General features: G+C 42.3%; 2 protein-coding genes across 9 annotated transcripts in view; both read right to left on the bottom strand.

The window, feature by feature from the left end:
* The window catches only part of LOC147799211 (uncharacterized), a 29,411-nt gene extending 14,438 nt beyond the window's left edge, over positions 1-14,973 (bottom strand). For 2 of the 8 annotated variants that reach the window (XM_087137253.1, XM_087137254.1), the window contains exons 1-10: positions 14,784-14,939; positions 10,368-10,835; positions 9,245-9,770; positions 8,718-8,733; positions 7,998-8,111; positions 7,498-7,627; positions 4,572-4,699; positions 3,383-3,510; positions 1,447-1,503; positions 734-923 (exon numbers count right to left, since the gene is read on the bottom strand). In XM_087137253.1, the coding sequence (XP_086993379.1) occupies positions 789-923; positions 1,447-1,503; positions 3,383-3,510; positions 4,572-4,699; positions 7,498-7,627; positions 7,998-8,111; positions 8,718-8,733; positions 9,245-9,770; positions 10,368-10,768 (1,635 nt within the window). In that variant the 5' untranslated portion in view covers positions 10,769-10,835; positions 14,784-14,939 and the 3' untranslated portion in view covers positions 734-788. The other 6 variants (XM_087137257.1, XM_087137258.1, XM_087137256.1 and 3 more) reach the window with 6 other exon arrangements.
* An 849-nt stretch (positions 14,974-15,822) lies between these two features.
* On the bottom strand, positions 15,823-22,333 carry LOC110990065 (uncharacterized). The gene is made up of 5 exons (XM_022254861.2): positions 22,174-22,333; positions 21,422-21,611; positions 20,639-20,828; positions 19,608-19,718; positions 15,823-17,311 (listed from the first exon to the last, which is right to left on the bottom strand). Exons 2-5 carry the CDS (start codon positions 21,557-21,559, stop codon positions 16,830-16,832), a joined length of 921 nt encoding a protein of 306 aa, XP_022110553.2. The 5' UTR covers positions 21,560-21,611; positions 22,174-22,333; the 3' UTR covers positions 15,823-16,829.
* Between the last annotated feature and the right edge of the window lie 784 nt (positions 22,334-23,117).

The following is a 23,117-nucleotide window of genomic DNA, read 5'->3' as shown; positions in this document are numbered from 1 at the left end:
TTGGCCCGGTCCTTGTGCGAGGTCATCAGCAGGTTCTGTATCTTCATGGTTGCTGTATGGTACACTTGAATGCCATGCTGGTGGAGGGTGCGGTGGATGTGATGGGAGGTACTGCCTAGGTAGGGGAGGGTAATGGAACTAGGGCCCCTAACTAGTTGGCTTTGGGTATAGGAAACCCTTTGGCCAGGGGTGGATCTTGGGTCTTGACTTGCCTTGTATCCATTCCCATGCAGTGCTGTTGTGATGTGATGTATAGTTCTTGAGTGAGATGTTCCTTGTTGCAGACATTGTATGCCCTGCGTACAAGGTTGACAGAAGACTTGATCTTGGGGTGATGGAAGGAAGTGTTGTGAGGTATCGATCCGTGTGGGTGGGTTTCCGGAAGACTTGGCGGGTAAGACTGCCATATCCTGCTTTCTGGATACCTTGATGTCAAGAAATGAGATATCCACCATTGAAATCCCTGCAGTCTCCTGAGGACGGACAGAGCATACTGTCCGAAACGTTGAGTACCCTCTGATTACTGACTTTCAGAACCACACATAATACTACTCACACAAGAGTGCACGGCTAGATAGATATACAATGTAATATATTGATAGGTACAGACATGCTCACATTGCATGTAGACCTGTGCTTGCATATGGGGGAGGTGACCCAATGTGTACATACACCGACCTCAAGAGGGGCACGGGTGAGGTGTGTGAAACGAATACTAAGAGTAACGACTTGCCTCTGACAAGGGCGATCCGTGGAGCGCTCTCCTCCATCCTTGGGTTAGCCTCAGTTCACTCCTCGGTGAAAGCACGCAATCTCTCAATCTGGCTCTCCAGTTGGCAGGCCTCCTCGTGCCACTGTTTGTTCCTCAGCTGGGCCTCCTTCAGTTGCCGCTTCAGCCTGGTCAGCTGGGCCTGATTCCTCTTCTGCCGACGGAGGAAACGTGCATTTTAATTCACAATACTCGTTATTAAGCATCATATTTCTCTGTTGTTGCTGTTATTGTCAACTTCGCACCGGAGGAAGTGCGGGCATGATCTGACTATGCAGACATTGGTACAGCTGACAAGTCAAACCTCCATGCACACCTTCGGCAGAAATTTAAGCACGCAAAGGCCGATACAAGTTACCGAACTTCGAGCAGACTAGCACTAGCCCAAAATGAGTTCACTTGTGTTATTTTGTGTATAAATTCGCACACCACTGCATTCCATGCTAGTCTTACACTGGGCATAAGAACATGCACTTTATCTTCGGTGACTGATCTAAATGACGTAATAATGCAAGAGGGTTCATCTTTATTTCCTTAAATGTTTTGGCCATCTACATTAAAACATCAGTTACATTTTTACATTTTACAAAATGTCAAATATTTTGTGAAATATGGACAGTCGTAGAGAAAGCAAGAGACGGAATCATCAAAGATGACGAATGACAAGAAAGACTCACATGAAGTACTTCTGTGTCCAGCCTCAAGCACGCCTGCCGCGATTCTTCACTGGCAATCTGAAGCACAAGGTTTTCACAGAGAGAGTTTGTTAGAAACATTTCATTGTACGCTCGTAAAAAAAAAATCACCATGAATGAGCTTGACCTTTTTAACATAGTTCTTTTGGTGGGAATTCCCCACATGCGCACACGAGTTCCGTTTGGATATATGGTCCTTTTTTGGGGGGGGGGACTCATCATTTATCTCCATATTGCAATGTACATTTCAAATTATACATACGGTCAATAAATGACAGATTTTTTACTACAAGAGTGCAGGGTTTCCCCTTAGAGGTTGCCCGCTAGCCAACTGAGAGTGAAACCAGTCACGGGAGAGTCAAAAACACTTCCCTCAGTCGTCCGGCGGGTGAGTTAAAAAATGTACACGTTCCTTGTTTTTCTGATGTGATTAAAGAAAATAAAACAAAGTCTTGATTTCAAAGCTTTACCTTTTGTCTGTCATGAATGTAACTTTATTTTATTGGAATCAAATAAACCTCAACATCGCCTCTGACTCGCACCTGGAATCCCGTATTGTGTGCTGGGACTACGTGATAACTGTACCTAGGACCTATCATCAACGCATCAATGATAGTTTCTCCAGTAGTCAGTGACCTCTATACGTGACCAATATAATTAACATACAATTCATACTGGGAACCAGATACCAAAAACCGATATTGCGTCCATAGACTGGTGCAATCCGGTTCGTATGTGACTTCGTTGTACCACTGATCGCAAGCCCCTCATTGGACAATCATGCCTGGTGAGTGAATAGGGAACGGGAACCAGTCTACCCACGAACCGCTATAACCCCATGTGATAGCGGTTGTTAGAAACGTCATGGTGGACCAACCTTCTTAAGTCAAAAACCTGCTTTAATTGTTATTTTTTTTCACACATTTCATGGGCTAGTAAAAATCTCTGCGGGCTAGTAAAAATCACAATTTACTAGCCTGGTGGGCTACTGTCGGAAAAAATAAAGGGCAAGCCCTCAGTGGAGTGAAAATTAAATCCGACCATGAGACATTGAAATAAAAGGGGACAAATAAGGAGGCATATTCAGAAGACAATGCCTTATACAGAAATGCCGTCTTTAGACAAGAAAAGAACCAGACAAAGAAGACTGACAACAGATTGTACATGAGAGAAAGACAATTGCAGTAAAACACAGTCAAAACTAAACAAAGACAAAAACAAAACAAAGACAAACCAACAGACTAGATGTAACAAAAACTGAAATTACCAAACATAAAAGACGTTCAGAAGAACAAAAGGATGATTAGAATGACAGAAGAGGAGCTAACTCAGATAATCAGAGACTAGGAGTTTTTGTAGCTGCTCTCCAAGCATCCCAGAGATGACTACGACTTACTATTACCATCAATACTATTCCAAAGAATGCACAAGCCCCATCGTACAAACTTCCCACAGGCCTCCCTCTTCTTTGCTGGGGAGAGTGCACTCCCACTGGAGCACAAAGTTATGAGCCCCGAGCCCAGCATGCCTGGCATGCCTTTGACAAATACGCACGCTCTTACATTTGTATTTTTGTGGGGTAGTTCCTTTCTTCTGGTGTACTCAAAAAGCACAGTTTCCAATGTGCTCTCATTTGAACCCGATCTGTCCTTCCTGGGTTGACATTTCAACCAAATATCCCTTACGTAAAATACTTCAATTTGCGAAGGATAAGTATACCTTGGACATTCCTCCTTTTATGCGTTGATTCCTAAAATCCATTCCGTGAAATTCTTGTAGGGTACCGTTTAAGCACCCCACAAGGTCAATGAATGTGCCTTGGGGCTACTTCCTATTGTTCTGGTACCCCACGAAGCACCGTAAACATACGCAAAGGGGCTTTTTTAATTCCCAAAAAATGCTGATGTCTATTGCTCACTTTTGTTGTTTCACTGTTGATACCGGCGATCAGTTCCTCCTTGCTGGCCTCGAGGGATGCCATCTTTTGCTCCAGTGTTAAGGTGCTTCCACTGTCAGTCACAAGAAGACCATCTTCCACTGCTGTTTCTTCAAAACAAAGATTTGTAAAAAATGAGCAGGGTGGCCGGGGACTCAGAACCCACCCCTCCACGTCTTCTCTTGATACTGGGGCAATGTATATTTTCACTGACTGTGATGTGATCTGAGGAAACCTTCACATGGTGGAATTTGTCAATTTACATTAAATACCAAAATCTCACATTAACGAGGACACTGCAGTTTTCAATATTGTTTAATTCCTAGTTCTGGGTCGTCTATAACTACAGTTATGCTCTCCTTTACTTCTAAAATTTAGCTGATCTAGTTTTGAGAAACTAAGCTTAAAAAGTGCTGATTAAAATTGTTATTACGATTTCACAATTTGATTGACTGAGAGATTGCAAGGTGAAGTTGTAATTGAATCAAACAAGAATTATGGATGTTTACAATTGAATTGTTCACTTACAGTCTGCCAAAAAAACTGGTTATTTTCCTAACTGGTACTCTCACTGGCCATAAAGTATATCTTTTAAAATGGAAAGAAACAAATTTCTTGTTCCTTCCTCTGCCACCAAGGAGTTACATGGAGCTACCCCTCCAGAAAGATGACTTTGGTGGGCCATCTTGGGAGCTACCCCTCCAGAAAGATGACTTTGGTGGGCCATCTTGGGAGCTACCCCTCCAGAAAGATGACTTTGGTGGGCCATCTTGGGAGCTACCCCTCCAGAAAGGTGACTTTGATGGGCCATCTTGGGAGCTACCCCTCTAGAAAGATGACTTTGGTGGGCCATCTTGGCTAAATTTCAGATAATGAAGATGTGAAGTCCCAGTTGAAGTTCTACCCCACGTCTGATCCATCAAGGTGATTGCGCAGTACTGCACAGTACTGGAGAGGTAAACATTTTAGTTCCAAATGTATGCCTCTCTGGTATCGTGCAGTGCTGTGCACGTCACGTTGATGGATCAAATTTGGGGTAGAACTTTGTAGTAACAAGAAAGTTTATACTTTCCTAATTCCCAATAGCATTTGCGTTTACCATCATCCGTGGCAAACGGACTGAACAAAATGAAAAGGAACCACTGAACAATATAGTAGAGCCAAGACTCACTTTCTGATTGGAGTGCTCGTATTTTCTCCTTTTGCTTGGCCAGGTCCACGTGGGCTTGCGTTCCGGATTCCTGGTCGTACACCAGCTCTTGGTGAGTAGTCATTTTCAATCGATATTGTGCAAAAAGTCTAAAAAAATAAATAAATGAAAAATCAAAGATACATCTTATGTTGACCACACAAAGAGTTCACAATGGTTTATGTTAAGCACTTCATGCTGCACATGACGTCCATACATACACAGCGCTGGCTGACAGGTTAAATTGTCTACTTTACCCTCGGGCCCCCGTGGGTAGCCTGCATGTATCAAACTCTTTACCCTTAAAGGGATTCGCCTATTTTGCATATACCAGCAGACATAAAGTGTTTGCCACATCTTAGGATGCAGACTTTGCGAAGTACAGGTAAGCATGGCTCACAAATGGCCTCTTATTGCAAAAGTCAAAGTTACCGTGAGAGAAAAGAAAAACTGACCCTCAGAAGTGTCATGATTTGTGGCTTTCAGCTTGAATTTGAAAGTCAAAAGAACTTTTTGTTTGTTTTTTGTTTGTTTTCCCCAAAATTACTTTGGGCCAGAGCAGTGCTGTCTGGAAAAAGTTCAGACAAGCCAGCTTAGTTTCATGGGGAGGATCAGAAATGTTGTCATGTCGTTGCCATGTAGACCTTATTGAACCATTAATTTTGCATCCTCATTGAAAAATACACGTGTATTGAAAAATATTGTTTAAGCATGATATTTGGCAAAAAGATTCGGTCAAATTTGACTGCCCTCCAAAAATCTAGTTGTACAAATGGAATAGGCAAGGACATGTCCTGTTTCAATTACATCTTTCAAGCTCAGAATAATTATGGACAAAAGGGTATTTGCCAAATATCACGCAACTGAGGTGTGGACTAGTATCAAGCTCACGTTGTGATGTACAGCTCTGTATGAAAACTCCCTAACTCGTTATCAATGAGAGACATGACTCGTGGAGGGATATGAGGGAAGGACTGCCAATCTAGGTCCGACAATTTCCCCCTTCACCATGTACAACAGGATGACAGGCAGACACAAAGCTCTGACAGGAGGCAGGCATGAGTTGTGAGATCTCAACTGAATTTCAGCCTTAAAATGTTGCCCCCCAACGACAAACAATCCTCATCAGAAACCTTGCAGGCGTATGATGGTGATGTTGGTGGTGATAGAGGTTACAGTGGTGAAGGTAATATAATGGCAGTGACAATGGGTAATGTATGCATTCCTTCATGTGGAGTTACGGTGAACTACAATTGATGCATTCTTGAAGGAGTAACCCTAACCCTCCTCAATCCTTCACCTGTTGGAGGACTGAGGAGTGTTAGGGTTAAAGGAAAGGTGGTTAACAATTCCTTAAAGCTTATTCTGATCTAACGTCTTGCGGGTGTAGCATTGAGCGCTATATATTTAGTAACTGCTTTAACAACCAAAAAAGGTTAATTGAGCCATGTTACGGGTACAAGTAGCCGATATCTACATGTAGCAAACATTAATGGAAGATGATGTGCCAACATATGCAGCAAGGTATGAGACGGAGAGAACCCTCCCTGCTTTGTGTTGGTCATTGTCTCGCAGGAATCTGGGAAATTCCTTTCAGACATCTTGGGGGGGATGTGTTAAGTAACAATAGTCTGGAATGTGTATAGGGATTGGACATGTTGGGGGGTACCCTTCGGTCTCATTTCTTGCTGGGTATATGTGCCAATACTGTGGTTCACAGTCATGCGCCGCCAAGAGTTTGCAACGTGGTGGCTGCTGTGCCCTATGCATATTTAAATGGGCTGACACGTCAGGATGTATCAGCCGGCAATGCGGGTTTGGAAAGGGTCGGCACACCTTCCCCACTTTGATAGGCCAACACGCTGCAAACTTTTGGTAGCTCACTATTGTGGAACAGAGTTGTAGACTGGAGTCACTTGACTTGGACACCGGTCCGACTTGAGTTGGTATTTTTGAGACAGGTGACTTGACTTGTAATTGTCAAGTCCTGTGACTTGACTTGGACTTGGAAAAATGACTTGTGACTTGACCTGGACTTGCACAAATTGACTTGTGACTTGACCTGGACTTGCAAGAATTGACTTGTGACTTGACCTGGACTTGCAAGAATTGACTTATGACTTGACTTGGACTTGCAAGAATTGACTTATGACTTGACTTGGACTTGCAAGAATTGACTTGTGACTTGACTTGGACTTGCAAGAATTGACTTGTGACTTGGACTTGCAAGAATTGACTTGTGACTTGACTTGGACTTGCAAGAATTGACTTGTGACTTGACCTGGACTTGCAAGAATTGACTTATGACTTGACTTGGACTTGCAAGAATTGACTTGTGACTTGACTTGGACTTGCAAGAATTGACTTGTGACTTGACTTGGACTTGCAAGAATTGACTTGTGACTTGACTTGGACTTGCAAGAATTGACTTGTGACTTGACTTGGACTTGCAAGAATTGACTTGTGACTTGACCTGGACTTGCAAGAATTGACTTATGACTTGACTTGGACTTGCAAGAATTGACTTGTGACTTGACTTGGACTTGCAAGAATTGACTTGTGACTTGACTTGGACTTGCAAGAATTGACTTGTGACTTGACTTGGACTTGCAAGAATTGACTTGTGACTTGACTTGGACTTGCAAGAATTGACTTGTGACTTGACCTGGACTTGCAAGAATTGACTTGTGACTTGACTTGGACTTGTGACTTGGACTTGTTACCACTTCTGTTGACAAATACCCATATTACTTGTTTTATCCTCGTAAGCGAGGTCATTAAGGGAGTACCTGGTCCCTGGAGGGCTTGACGGTCCTGACTGGGGGATTAATGGCAGTGAAACACAAGCAATTTTGGGTTTCACACAAGAGTTATTTACTTTGAGGGTTTTTTCCTACTGGCTTCTCACCTTGCATCACTTTCCTTCTTCTGTCTTGTCTCCTGAATCCTTCTGGCCACCTGCAAACCCTCAGAGGAGGCAGACTCCATGTCTGGTTGCCGAGGTGAAATTTCCAAAGAGATTTCTTTCATGAAAAGCACTGATTTTGAGAGACTGAATCAACCAACAGTCTAACATTCAACGACTAGAATAGCGAACACAAAGCCTTGAGGGATTTTTTTGTCAGGGCATTCATAGTTAATTCTAAAATTCTCGCAATTTTGGACCTTGAGGGAGGGTTGACTGGCAAGTCAGTCAGGGGAAGAGGCCTAGGACGGGGTTAAAATCTAATTGCTTGTCCCCAATATTTCTGCAGATAATCATTTCTTGCCTCCTGTTCTTGGTGGGAAATTCCGGACGGGGTCTGCTGTGTGAGAGGAAGGTTTTCCTGTCCTTGGTCGGAGCCAACAATTGGGATCAGTCAGAAATGACAACTGTAGAGCTGACTACAATGCCCTTATTTAACTCACCATTTTGCAACCTCTTCACATGTTGTGACACCACAGCGCCCTCCTCCTCTGCCAAGCAGATTTGTCTCGTACAGCTTCTAAGCTCCCCCTGAACCTCTTGAAGTCGGTCTTGCTCTTGTACATAAAGGTTCAAGGATTAAGGACAGATCATTGAGTGTGTTGGAAATCAACTGAAAACGTTTTTGACAAATGTCACAACTTTCATCAACATTTTCATAATTACAGTTACTACATGTTTTTTAAACAAAAGCTTGCAAAAAAACCAAAGGCAAAAAATGCATTATTCATTAAATCCAACCAATAGTTTTAATTCGATTCTAAATTCACTCAGGACAGCCACAACATTTGATATCCCCATACAGATAAGCAAAATGTCTGGGTTTTTTGGCAGAAAATTAAAACTCTTGGTAGTTCTTCATTGTTCGAGACACATATAGACATACAGGTACATTGTGTATATTTGGACAGAATTTCGTTACTTGGAAAATATCTTTTTCTCTGCATCCATATACATGAACTGTGCTTCTCAATTTGTAACACTCTGTACCATAAACCACCCAAAACTACGTAGATGTAGAATTTCAGATCTACTGGGATCCCGTGTGGACACAAATCACTTTGATGGAAGCAAAACTAAGCTTTCTCCAGAGCAAGTTTGACGTTCAGGATTTATTTTACCCCCTCCCCATGCAAAACAATTTGTAGACATTTGTAACCTACCTTCCTTCAGTAACTCCTGAAGTGTATGTTGGCGGCGCGGTCAGAGAAGGTTGTACATGAAAGCAAGAGCATGAAATGGTCAGATACTTGATTAAAATGATTCTAAATGATCCCATAAAACCCACAAATAAAACTTTCCTCCGTTGGCATTGCTTCACGATTTGGAGAGAAGGCAAGTATTCCAGGAAGAGTTGCGTGTAATTGGGAAAGGAATATGTACACGTATGCATCTGTGAATTTTGAACAAATTACATATTCTAGTAGATTCTGATAGGAGTACATCTGATTATCTAAATCATAATTACATGGAAATCAATCGGTTGTAGCTGAAATCAGGAAGAATGTGTGGACGAGGTATTAAGATTCAACTGTTGACTGCTTTTTCTCACTGTTTTATGAAATGAGCCTCCTTTATGTGATCTTCCATATATGCACACATGTAAGGAACATTCTAATTTTATACACCACTCGAAGCAGTCAATTTACATGTATACTGGCTTTTCACCCAAAACACCTTTTCAAAATACCTTTTCTTCCTGTAAGAACTGAAACTGCCTCTTGATTTCTGCAGCCTGCTGTCTCTGTGCCTGGGACAAGCTTTCCACTACCTCAGGCAGGTTGTCCAGACAGTCCAGATCCTTGAAGGTAAATTCTTGGGCTGGGCTGCTACATGTAGCACTGGGTCCCTGGCCCAGACTGTTGGAAGGTCCCTGGATGCTGGTGGGTCCCTGGACAAGGCTGCTGACTGGCCCCTGGACAACAATGCCGAGAGGCCCCTGGACAGCGCTGCTGGTAGGCACCTGGATAGAGCTGCTGGTGGTTCCCTTGGCCAGGCTGCTGGTAGGTCCCTGGGCAGAGCTGCTGGGAAGTCCCTGGAAAGAGATGTTGAGAGGTCCCTGGACAAAGCTGCTGGTAGGTACCTGGGGAGAGCTGCTGGTAGGTCCCTGTGCAGAGCTGCTGGTAGGTCCCTGGGCAGAGCTGCTGGTAAGTCCCTGGAAAGAGATGTTGAGAGGTCCCTGGACAAAGCTGCTGATAGGCACCTGGGGAGAGCTGCTGATGAAAAGCAGTTACAAAAACAGTTACATGTTAAAAGAGTTTTAATATGTTATAGTTGCAGGTAGATCAATAATCAGTTACTGCTCAAATCATACAGATTCTGTAAAAGAGCTGTTCTGAGACAACTACATGTATATCGCTTGCTTTAATCTCGTAGTGTGATCACGGTAAAATCAGCCTGTAGTAATTCGTTTTAACACGGACCATTTACCCAGGGATGTGCAACCGCGAGCGGCCCCAGTGCAAACACACGATTTCAAGCAGAAACAAAGTTTTAATGAGGCAAAATTCCCCAATTTTGTGGTACACGTTTCTCAGAATGCATAGGATGAAATATCTGGAGCAACATATTTTTAGAAAGAGTGTACGCTGACTTAAAATAGTACAAGCAAACAAAGTGGTAGACAGGAATACATGTATATGTTTTATTATTAGAGATAATCCAATTTAATTTCTGCTTTGATATTGTGCCAGCCGTAACACACATTGAACCAGCTCTGAGCATGATGTTGCACATCCCTGGGTAAATGGTCCGTGGTTTTCAGCACTCAAACTTGGTCAAAAGCTGTATATTACATTTCTCTCTATACTCACTTTGTGGACATGGACTCCGCGGATGGCTCAAACAAATGAGCTGACAGATCGGAATCACTCCAGGAAACGGTCATGTCAGCGTTGCTGGTTTGGGGCAGTGGAAGCACTGGAAAATGAAAAGGGCCAAACGAGGCTGGGGCAGTGCGTGAAACACTGGGTGATGACGGGATGAAGGGTGAGGCCACGCATGGAAGAGCGGTCAACAAGGCTAAGGCAGGAGGCGGGATGCCAGACGAAGAGGTCGGGAGAACTACTGGAGCAGGGGACACCGCTGTAATGTCAGCATCCATGGGTATGGAGGAGTCTGGCAGAGAAACTGGCATGCTGACAGGCAGAGATGCAGTGAAGGGTGGCTGGCCAGTTACAGATGAGGACAGAACAGCTGAAGACGGTAAACTCATGGTCAGTGAAGCTGGGGTGACGAGCGGGCCACTGGCTGGAAGAGACAAGGACACAGCTTGGCTGGGCCTGGCAAACAGCAAGGATGAAGACAAATTATACACAGTGCTAGTACATCGGTGAACACATACCGCTGAACGCGGCCTCCTGACGAATTTCAAGCACAAGCAAGGAATCCTGCTAGCAAGAAGATGCAGTCACTGATGGACCACTGCCTACTTCAAACTTCTTCATTACAAAGTTGGAACAATTCTTTACGTACTGTACTAGAATGAATACAAGGCGCTGATACATACTTGTACACAGACATGACATGTACATGCAAAGTGTATTCATGTACATATAGCATAGTGTAAATCTGTCATATGCCACGACCAACCCTTGTATGGGTGGCCATCAGGGCAAAAAAGGCAACATGAACAAGAAAAAGAAAATTTGATTTAAAATATAAATACATAAAATAAAACAAAGAATAAAAAAGAAATAGAAAGAAAACAAAAACAGGAAAACACAAATAACTTAAGAACAACAAATAAAAATAAAAAAAGAATGAAAAATAAAACACTCAAAAACTAATAAGCTGGACACTAAAAAAATAAATTGAGAAAAGATCAAAACTTAATAAAAAAAATAAGAAAAAAAAACCCAGAAAATATAAATAATGAAAAGATGAATTTAAAAAAAGGAGAAGATAAATGAAAACAAAAGAGAAATCTACAACCAAAATGACAGAACAAACCAATCTTGCAAAACAAAATTGTATTTCACAAAACAAGTTGTATTCTCGTAAAATAACCGATCTCCTATGAACGTTGTGGGAGTGCATAGTGCTTTGGCCTGGCCTTGCACGCTACCATACATGTACCATGCTTTATGATCATGCAAAAAGTACACATTACAGGCAGAAGAGCATTACCATCGCACATCAGGTTTGCCCGTAGTTGAAAGTAAAAAAAAATAATAGTTAAGAGCATCATGTTCATTGACAAATAACACCCTAACTCTACCAGGACCCAAGATTCACTTATCTCTCTGAGGGAGCGCTGTGCCTAAGTGATGATCTCCACTTGAGTAAGGTTTACTCCTTTTTTTGCTCTATCAAGATTTTCATAACTTCAATGGGAGCATGCAACATAGGTGGGGATCTAATGATATCTCCATATACATACATCATGCGTATGCCTTTGGACTACAACCATATTGAGTCTATGAATTGACAAGATTAAGGACCCATATAATTTTTGACAACATTGTAAATAACTTTGATTTCTTGAAAGTTACAATCAATAATTGTGATGCTTGTGGGTTTGCGAGGTAGCCAATGAAATGTTGCAGTAGCCTACTTCCTTCACTGCAGTAAAGCTGGGCTAGTACCAATTATCCAGTGTCCATGTACTTGTGAGGGAATGGGCCCATGAAGACCATCATGTTTTAAGGGGGGAGTTTCAGAAAAAAAAACCAACAAGTTTGCAGCCCTGTACACTGAGAATCCGGCTGCTCCTAGCTCTGCTGTATACATGTACGTTTTCCTTCACCCATTTTCTCATGCATCCAGGTGGTAAGGAACCCTCTAAATAATTTCAAGGCAGTTAGATGGCCCAGTCATGGCATAAGTAAACAGAGTAGGCTTGAGCAGCTCAATAAGCTACAAGATGTAACAGGATCACATTGATTTGTTTTGGGGCTGTTCAACTTTGAAATCAGTGTACTTTATTTAATCAACCCCACATGACAGCAATTTCATATGGCTTGTTGTAGACTGCTCAGAGTCACATGTAGTCACGGCATTTCATCCGTGAAACCACTGTTGTCTCACCGTAAGGCACACTGCTTCATCAGCTTCTGCCAATTTAACATTATGAAAAATGTGGGCATCATTAGGATATACATGTACATCAATGTTTGGCTGAAAGATTTTTTAAAAGTCCCTCCATGCCCTCCAAATATAATTTAGAGACGGAATAACGAAAGCTTTCAAAACGTGCATAAGTCATGCAAACCGGAAATTAAAAGTAAGATATGATACCATAAGTGAAAGTCAAAGGGGAACATTAATATTTCTAAACCACGGACCAATGAAAATTACCTTACAAACAGGCATTTTTACTTTAATCATATTTTTTCAATTACATAATCGTGGAAACTTTTCACATATATGTCAAGATCGTCATGAAGCAAATGAGGAATTAGAAGAAAACAAATGTGGTCTCTTACATCACCTTGTGTGCTAATTGTGTCCTACCAACCCCTACCACTCCATCATCATGCTACTAAGGAAATGCAAAGACTTTGTAAAATTTTAACGATGGAAATATTCCACCATCGGCGCGGCGCGTCTGCCGAGCCAAGTTCAGCGAACCGTAGCACAGAGCTTCGCACACCCCCAACGTTAAGAGTTGGTCTGTCTTTTTACAAAAATTTTATTTTGCGAGTTACAATCTTGTTTTGCGAGTTAAATGTTTGTTTTGCTACTTACAATTTTGTTTTCGAGATTTTCTTTTTTGCTTCTTTTCAAACAATAATAGCAGTTTGTATTGTTGTTTTAGTAGATTTCTCTTTCATTTTCATTAAAAGTGTTTTCTACTCTTTTTTACTTCTTTTTCTACTTTATTTTTTCATTTATCTGTCAATTTTTCAATATTTTTATTTTCTGGCTGATTCTCATTTCTTCCTGTTTTCATTTCTTATTCCTTTCCTACATGTATTTTATTATTTTTTCTGCTTTCAATTTTTTCATTTTATTTTTTGTTAATGATTTCATTTGATTTTTCGTTTTTTCATTTTTAATTATTTTCATCAATTTTTTATTCATTGTTCTTAATTTCAGTTCTTTCTTTTTGTTCATTTTGAAAATAGTTCTTTATTTTATTTTGTAAATTATTTTAAAATAAGGTTTTTTCGTGTTGTCTTTTTTGCCCCGATGGCCACCCATACCCTTGTAAGAAATTCACACATACAGACCTGTACACAGTCCTACAACCAAAAAGTACTGTATTCCTTTTTTAAGAGAAAATAAGGAAAGAGTTCCATATACATGTATGGACGGCAATAATTATTCCCTACAGCGACCAATTAGACCTCAGAGAGCAAAACATGTCCAGAGAGGTTCAATTTAGGAGAGAATACCTAGTCATTTACTCACATGACTTACTAACACTGAATTTTTCAGACCAATCTCAACCAACTTGCTTTATGCGAAGGGTGTCAAGTAGCATCCATATTTGGAACTCTTTCCTAATTTTGCATTATTTCAAAAAGCATCTGAAATGAATAGCACTATTAAAGTTCAATAGTACTGACTGGAATGATATATACGACACCAACAGGACGTGCGACATGCGCAGCCCAAGCTGTGTAGCTGTGGCATAAATTATTATGATAATAAACAAGGTTCCACCTGCGGTACGAACATGACGAACATGTACCCCGCCTCCGAGAATTGTATAGGCCTAAGCTTTATAATTGCAAATACTACATGGGTGATTTACATAATGGTAGAATGGCAAAATCAACCATGCAGTATTTCCGATAAGGCTTATACATGTAGGCCTAGTCAGCAAAGCATCCAGAGGAAGGCCCCAGGATGTCAGACATGACCAGATGACATACATACACAGATACATCACACCAACTGTATTAGGCCTATAGGTTTGCGCCTTGCATGGGGAGATTGACGCAAATTACATGTAGACTTAGGAGAACTGAAATGCGGAGCTACATGTAGGTCATTGGTTCACCACTTGTCCACCCTGTGATGCACACAAAGTGTACAGCATGGTGCAATCGTCGTCAGGTAAAGTATGTACATACATGTACATGTATGATGTAGGCCTAGCTAGGCCCACATAAAAATTGTCAAGGACAAGAGACTAGCGGCTGAAGGCGGAGGTAGGAAAAACCCAAAACGGGACAGGGACGCACAAATGTAAACATTGTAACTCAACTACTAACAAGCTTAAGCTGGAAACATTTATCCTCAATGTGACCATAAACCAGGAGGAGAAAGACGCAGCTTACCTGTACAATTTCGCTTCCGCTGAATGATAGGCTACCTAGCATATAATGTATGCGCGGGCCGACATGTCTGTTGTACTGCCGGACCACGTACATGTACATGTACAGTACATGGACATGTGTACTAAGTATCGGTGCTACATGTACATGTACTTTCGCACGAGATCGCGCGTTAACTTCAAAAAGCGCGCCCTCTGTACACATTGGCTGAGGTCGAGTGGGGGGGGGGCTTGTTCACCAACAGCACGATAATTATATGTTGTTCGCGTGGTGGGGGTCGGCCGCTCGAACGCTGGCGAAGGGCACTATCCATGTACGTTCTTCTAGAGTTAATATTCGGATAACTGGGCTAAAATGATTCTTTCCCATAAAAAAAGAAACACTGATTTCTGTGTCATGCACAAAAATTATGAATGATAATTTTTGCAAAACTTTCCATTGTCTCCGGCTTTTGTAATAAGCCATTGTCGTTATAGTTTTTTGCAGCTGTTTAAAAATAAAATGTCACACGTTTTTCAGCGCGTTCGAGTACATCCCTGACGAAGAGGTACGAGGTGTGTGAACTGGGATCCTCATCAGAAAACATTGTTCTCGCAACTCGAGCGCAAAAACAACTTGAAGAAACCCGAGTCAAGAACAGGGCACCCGAACTCGATTGTGTGTACGGCGTCACGGGGGGGGGAATATATGTTTTTTATAACAACAGATCCAGTCTGGGACGTTGTCACTCAGCGCTCATGACTACATAAAGACTGCCGCTTTGCGCGCTAGAGGGGGAGGTAAACAATAAAGGAAAACAGGAAGGGAGGAAAGAAAAAACGAAGAAAGGATCCAAAAGGGGATGGAATTGGCCAATCTCCATCAACGACCGTCGCTAAGGGGAATCAGGAGGCCAGAGCTGGCCGCCCTCCTCCCACCCGGCCAGGCTGAGCATCGCCCTCTTGGCAAAGAAACATAAGTATTAAAATGGACTACTGGTGTGTCCCCCAGGCCCCAGCTCTGATAAAGTTCATGTTGAAATAAGAAAAATGGCAAGACACAGTTACGTTTTTGATTATTTTTTTTTATCTGTTTTATTATACGCTCAGGCTGTATACTCTCGGTGGTCGCAATCAAATTTAACCATCAAGATCAATGGATCGCATGAACGTACATGTGCCTCATTCCTGCTCATATCTTTTGAGTCAGAAAGTTTTAATTAATGGCACATACTGTGCTGCAACTGGTAGTTTTCTGTGACGGGTCAGTTAATTAAAAATCCATACTTTTTCTTGACACTAATACTGATGATAATGAGTGCCTCATCGAAAACAGTTTAAATGTGATGTATTAACATCAGGCAGCTCGAAACCTTAGTTCTTGGCTTAAGTGTGGCCTGAAATGATTGGATTAAATTACTATTACAGGATAAGCAAATTGAATCCAGATATTGGCCGTGTGTTTCGACCAGTAGAAAAAATCTCTTCTAAGCTTATGTGAGCAGAAAAGTGAGGCCATCACTTTCAACTTCTCCACTATCTGCACACTGGCAATCCGGCCCTTAAAGAAACACCCATGGGAGACTTTGAGACGCTTGGTGGCGACAAACACACCAGTCCTTTCTTACCAGTTCTGAGCATGCGTGTGTTGTTCAGAGCGTGCATGCTCACATAGTTCTGAGCACGCGCACTACCTTGAAAAGGACTGGTATGTCTGCTGCCACCCTAGCGTCTCAGACGCATGAAGGAAATGGCCATTTTTCTCCAAATAACTCCACGATGACATCTCGGTAGGCCTAAAGAGATAGCCTTCGAACTGATGAAGTGGAAAATATGCGTATCCAAACAGCAAGTTCATCTGAATAACTGAAACTATATCATTATAAGAAGTGGTCTCTATTGATTCACAGATAAACTCTCAAAGAATGGGGAATTTGTTTATTCAATTATTTGAAACTCATTATAGTTAAATCAGGTTAAAGTGGAAATAAGTGACAAAAAATCTACGGAAAAATGTGACGCATGTCTGAGCAGTTATACCTCATGCCATGATGTGATCTGTACGTCATTTCTAGATACTGCACACGGTGCACGTTATTTCACGCCCTTTAACGTAAGGGGGGCAATGAAGGGACCCGCACGCGCTTTCCATGATGTACAGCAGCGCCCCGCACTTAACGGTACTACTACCGACCACTGCCTCGGGCTCCTTGTCCACGCACAAGGCTTCGGTCCGCCTGTGGGTGTAGTGTCCGGCCATGAGGAAACCACTGTACTCTACCCTCCATCCGGGAGGGCAGCTGAGCCTGGCCGGGTAAAGCAACTTGGTCTTGCGGACGAGGCGGCACACGGCGCAGGGCACGGCGTGGTTATTCAGATGTTCGGCGTTCCTGTGGGAAAATGGATCGAAACTGCCAACTCTGTACTCCGTCCCATATAAGTATGATTGTGAGTTGAACCCATCCTTGTGGGAGGCCCACTGAGGATTCTTTGGAAGGCAGATGAAGTCCGACGTGCCACCTTTTTGTAAATAGTGTGACGATGTGGCATAGCCTACGAACAAAAATGAAGTAAATTATTAAGTGCAGTCGTAAACACTGGGCTACCAATAAGATAATGTGTGACTCTAAAAAAAATTATCTTTCCCGATTTTAAGACTTAAAGGTTTTCATGGTGAAAGAAACTAGATCTATAGTAAAGATTGCGGTAACACCATGTATTTATCTCTTCTTTGAGTATGTGTGGTTCTGAGAAGAACCGGGGAATAACTCGACGTTTCGAACAGTGTACTCTGTCCGTCTTCAGGAGACTGCAGGATTCTAACTGGGAGTGGAGCTTATATGGTGTAGAGAGGGATCCAGATGTAGGGATTAGCTCGGTGAGGCGAGCCGATTTTGTTTTAAATTCTGCTGTAGCTACGAACACGTGCAGGCAAACATGGGCGTTAATCCCAGGGGAGATGGGATTACATACCCCCTTCCACTTTTTGACTAAGGGGGTGGGCTATCACATCATGCCCAAAACACGTTTTCGTGGTGAGAAAAAAATGAGCGGATTGTGAAAAAATTTTCGGACTTCCAAACAAACCAAAATGTATTCAATAGAACTCAAAGAGACAGAACAACCAAAAATCCATAAATATGCTGTTTTAATGTAAGATTCTACAGGCATGTAATACATATAACGGAAGTACATCTGTACTATAAACCTTAGCAGGAGTGATAGCAAATCAATTTTTGAAAGTCCAAGTCCAGTCACAAGTCAAAATCTGACAGCTATATTACAGTCAAGTCACAAGTCACAAGAATAGCGAATGGATTCCGACTTCAGTACAAGTCCAGGGACTCGAGCCTACAACGCTGCCCATTAGCGTCATATGGTGCCAGCCTCCCCCCCCTCCTTAAGCGAACGTTTACTTTTGATCAATAAGAGTTCATCTCACTGCTTAAGTTTTAGCTATAATCACTTTAAATACGTTTCTTGAGGGAATCTTAAAAGATCACTGAGTTTAATTTGACGAGGATGGAGTACGAGATGTGTGCTTTTCAGGCTTTATTCCTAGAAACTTAGACCATTCCTTGAAGCCAGTGGTAATCGAACACTAATGTAGCGTACTTACCAGTCAAATCAAAATATTTTGATTGGAATGGAATTTGTTCCTTAATTAAATTCTTACGCCTAGCGAGTCACCATGGCTGAGTTCGGGTGGCTTGTTCTCGTATGTTCACGAACAGCTCGATTTGTTGTTCGTGGGTCGGCTGCTCGAACGCCGGGAAAAAACAACCGGTTACCGATGGTAGTTAGTAACAAGCAACATGCAACATGGCTGCGTCCATGTAGGCTATGTTATTCGCGAGTTAATGTTTGGATGGGCTGAATTCTTTTCTATATAAACAGGAACATTCATTTCTGTGTTACGGAAAATAATCAATGTTAATTTAGCAAAACTTCCCATTGTCTATGGCTTTGGAAGCCTTCTCTCTACTTTTTGCAGCTGTTCAAAAATCAAAATCTCACGTGTTTTTTCGTGTGTCCCTGTACAACCCTGACGAGGAGGTGGTGGTGTGATCCTGCTCCGAGAACAGTGTTCTTGAGTCGTGTTCCCGCCGTTCGAGAGCGAGAACTCGACCCATGAGTCTTGAAAGCATTATTTATGCAACTCTGTTTTTATATTGCAACCGTGGAAAATAAATCTATTAGTCTCAATAAATATGATCTTTTTTTGGGGGGGTAGACAGTGATTTATTAATGTCTGTCAAGTTTTAAACTAAGGAAAATTTTTATATACATGAATAAGAATGGCGATATGATCCCGAGAAGAAAACCTTCATGTTACATTGATCTATGTCCAAATGATGTCGGGAAGTTGTGACAATGTTGCTGTCCTTCATTTGCTTTTACGCTTACTATACGATTTTTATATTCTTGTCCAAGAACATGTAAAAGGCAACAAGCAATCTTTTCTCTGATTTTTAAATGAACAAATTTTGGGTTCACACTTGGCACAGAAAAACGTAAAAACTGAGCCATGTCCTTCCTAAATGACATCACGCCTACAGCGCCCTCTCTTGTTAAAGAAAATTCACGACCAGTTTCAACATATAAAAAGGAATATAATAATACACTGAACTCCAAAAGAATCAAATAGTTTTTCTACATTTGTAGAACAATATAAAATTACATGAAAAGTTTTGGATCGAGTGTTGAAGTCACATTTGCGTCTGTCAACAGATATCTGTAGGGTACCATTAACAGATATCAGTTGCTCTGTTTGATGTCAAAATGGGGTTAGGGCTACAGAAATCAGTTTAATTATGCAGGTGAATGTGAAGCAACTAGCCTTACGTACCTGCATACACTAGCCTCGTGCGAGAGTGACGTGGGCAGGTAGTGCGCCCCCATCGGACGTACGTGTCTCCCCCTGACGATCTCCTCGCCAGTGCTGTAACCTCCTGGTGTTCTGTAATGGTAGAAGTAAAAAGGCTGCATTTACCCTAAAAGTAAAAGGTCGGATTGTGGAGCCCTTGCTCACCAACCTCTTTATATTTTACACAGGACCGCATTCTTATTGTTTTATTTTATTTTGGGGGGCAGAATGATTTCTAGGAAAGCCACCCTAGAAATCCTCATGTCGGGTTTTCGTATCCTTGTTCTTTGAGTAATTATGAAAAAGTCAACCAGAGATAGGATAAAACAAATAAAAAAATTCCATCACTATCGTTCTTAGCTGTTCTTGTTCGTGCATACTTATGTTAATAGACAAGAATGATGCATGCAACATGGAGCATGGGATATACATGGCATCGTATTCCTTCAGAATGGCTACGCCAGCCTGATTTTTTTAATTAATAGATACATTTCTTTCTATTAGCAGGGGCGTATCCAGGGGAGGCGTATGAGGCACAAGAAAAAGAAGAAAAAGAGGGAGGGAGAACAAAAAAGAGAGGTCAAACTGACAGAGATTGCGCCACAGTGCGCCTAGGAATCCATTTCAATCCCAGAATCGCCTACGCGGGTCCCGAACCCAACGCCGTAAGGGCTTTGTGATACGCGTTCGCAGGCATTTTACCATTGTTGCTTTAAGTCACGCCCCAATCCCCCTTTGGAAAATCCTGGATCACGCCCCCTTTGAAAAATCGTTGATCCGCCCCTGAAAAGGACGGGAAAACTGCAAAAAGCTCTCCCAAATGGCATCCATTTTGAATGAAAGCATGCACCTTAAGGTGTCAGTGCAAATACATACTGGTGAAATGAGGCTGAAAGCTTGACTAGACGGGATTAAAAGACCTTTCAAAATGAGAAAGACTTCTTGCAGCGGTCCAACGTTCATGGGGAGACTTTTAGACTCAAGTTCCTACTTTTTCAGAGCATTTCGCGTACCTTCACCTGCAGCATCCGGTTCGGACGAGAGAGCTGTATCTTGCAGTATTCCGTACGCAACAGCCACTTCTGTCTCCTGATTTTCTACATTGCCCGACTTGGAGGACTCCGGAATTCGAACATCGTCGGCAGTTTCGGAGAGGGGCTCCTCTGACGACATCCAACGATCTTCCTGAAGGACCACACGGCCCTGCGTACAAAGTTCAACCTTAGTTATGACGTTATGAACAAGTGCCCTGTCCAGCATTTATTTTGAATGTTTTTTCACAATTTATACTCAACTATTCGAGCGACGGAAAATGGCCACTAGAGTCACCTGACTGCAGGCAGATTTGATTTTTTTTACAGGATTTGAAAGCTTAAAATGATCGTGAGAAAGTATAGATATGGATCTTTGGTGCGTTGCTGGAAGTTATCACATCAGAGAGAAGTAAGGCATGAGTCACCCTTGAAAGGCGAAGTATTACTCTGATAAGACAGAATTGGAAAAGTAGAGAAGCGCTAAGATTATCATAGCGATAATAGCGCAGTGCTATGAATTTCCGAGACCGAGATTGGATCATAGAGGCAATAGCGCAGTGCTATGACATACTGAGACCGCGATTGGATCATAGAGGCGATAATGCAGTGCTATAACTTATCGAGACCGAGATTGGACCATAGAGGCGATAACGCAGTGCTATAACTTATCGAGACAGAGATTGGGTCATAGAGACGATAGCGCAGTGATATACTGAGACTGAAATGGGACCATAGAGACGGTGGCGTAGGGCTATGACTTACCGAGACAGAGATGTCAAGGCATAAATTCAGCAGCACTCCTGCCAGGATCCAGCGTACGAATTTCTCGTTCCTCGCCGGGGTGCTCTTCCGCGTGAGAAACCTGCTACCGGCAATCATCGTTGGTGACTTCAGAGCCATGTTTGTACGGAGAACGAATCAGGTTTCAGTGATCCTGCCCACTCACGTTTCTCTGACAAACCAAACAAATGTTAAACCTTTTTCTCAAGATTTGACCAGGGATTTACATGTATATGGAATATATTCCTACGTTGTAAACAGTTTATGAATCTGAAATTCATTCGGTGCAAATCAAGGAATTTTTGTTCCAAGATAAGCCGAGTGGAAGGAAATTCGGCTTTGTGATCAGGTAACGGACGTAGCATTGTGACGGATACGCCACGCTTGCCGCAAATGTCGGCGCGCATGTGGAGAGGCGCCTTTTTCACGTTATTAACGGTGTCGATTTGTGTCCGTGAATGTGAAACGCATTGTGTACGCAACGCACCATAAAAATGAACATATGGAAAGGCACCTTCAGTTTCAGGTATGTACGTAAAATCCATGACGTACGTAAGTGATGCTAAAAGGTTTAACGTACATACATGCAGCTAGCAAGTACGTACGTGAACACTATCACGTTCGTACGTGAAACTGTCACGTTCGTACGTGAAACTGTCACGTTCGTATGTGATAGTTTTCTTGCACGTACGTGAAACTTATGCCGAAGGATACATGCTGTCTAAAATGCTCACCTTTTTTGGCTGTCGGTTCTCTGTTGCTGTCGTCGACTGAAGAAGGGTTTGGTCGATGTGCCGAGAAAAGCAGCCGCTCGTGCCTTTATACTCTCTGTCGATTTGCTGAGCACGTGACTCTGTGATTTGGCCTGCATTGTGATTGGTCGCTGCATGCTGAGGCACACGGCACTGGCTCTTCGTGTACTGATTGCGCGGCAGTTTGTGGTCATGCGTGTACGTTCCGGGTAATGCGGGCCTACGTAACGCATAATTAACCTGCATGTTTAATATCTGTCCGTACGTATGTATGTTTGCGGCGTATTCAGCTTTTAGTGTCACAGGGAGGGCAAATTCAAAAGCGAATGTGGTTCGGGCTTATTCAACATGATGAGGGGGAGAAAAAAATATCAAAGGCCTTACTCACGGTCCCGAAATCCTTATTTTTATATCCTGGTGTTGTTGTCTCAGTTTTTGGTGCTAATATTTGATAAATGAAAAATTATTATTAGTATCTGATAACAACAATCCGTCACGGATAGGGGAAATTTTGACCCCTGCCCCGCCCCCGCCTCATGCCACTGATTTATGTCAAAGCCTGTTTCATTGTACGATTTTCAGAGTGGGGGAGTCAGTTGTGAGACCATCATGCATCAGCCATTAGCAGGTCGGTCCATGAAGCCCCGCCCCATTGTAGGGCCTGCAAACAGCGGGGGAGGGGGGTGCCTCTAACTCGATTTCGTCACGAGTAGATCTAACTATTACCGAGCGGATCCACTCAGAAATGCGGATTGGGGGAAGCAGCCAGTTTCATTGTACACATCTCTATTAGGGTGCATCATGGATATTAAAAAACGACAGTCAACAGCAGCGATGACGAATAACTGTCGGAAAGTTGAAGAAAATAAATAACTAGTAAATTACATGAAATGTTGTTTCCTTCTTACAGGTTTAAAATTAATTGT

The sequence above is a fragment of the Acanthaster planci genome, linkage group LG05 (assembly GCF_054643075.1).
Source record: "Acanthaster planci isolate LZ-2023a linkage group LG05, COTS_SCS, whole genome shotgun sequence".
Taxonomy (NCBI): Eukaryota; Metazoa; Echinodermata; class Asteroidea; order Valvatida; family Acanthasteridae; genus Acanthaster; species Acanthaster planci.
The sequence above is the reverse complement of the archived record's forward strand: the minus strand, read 5'-3'. Positions and strand labels throughout refer to the sequence as shown.

What these genes read in the sequence shown, in the direction of transcription:
- LOC110990065 (XM_022254861.2), bottom strand. Translation starts at nt 21,559, where the DNA reads ATGGCTCTGAAGTCACCAACGATGATTGCCGGTAGCAGGTTTCTCACG. An exon ending in GCCTTGACATCTCTGTCTCG is followed by an intron (nt 20,829 to 21,421) that starts GTAAGTCATAGC and finishes CTTTGTACGCAG; the next exon opens with GGCCGTGTGGTCCTTCAGGA. An exon ending in ACCGGATGCTGCAGGTGAAG is followed by an intron (nt 19,719 to 20,638) that starts GTACGCGAAATG and finishes CTACCATTACAG; the next exon opens with AACACCAGGAGGTTACAGCA.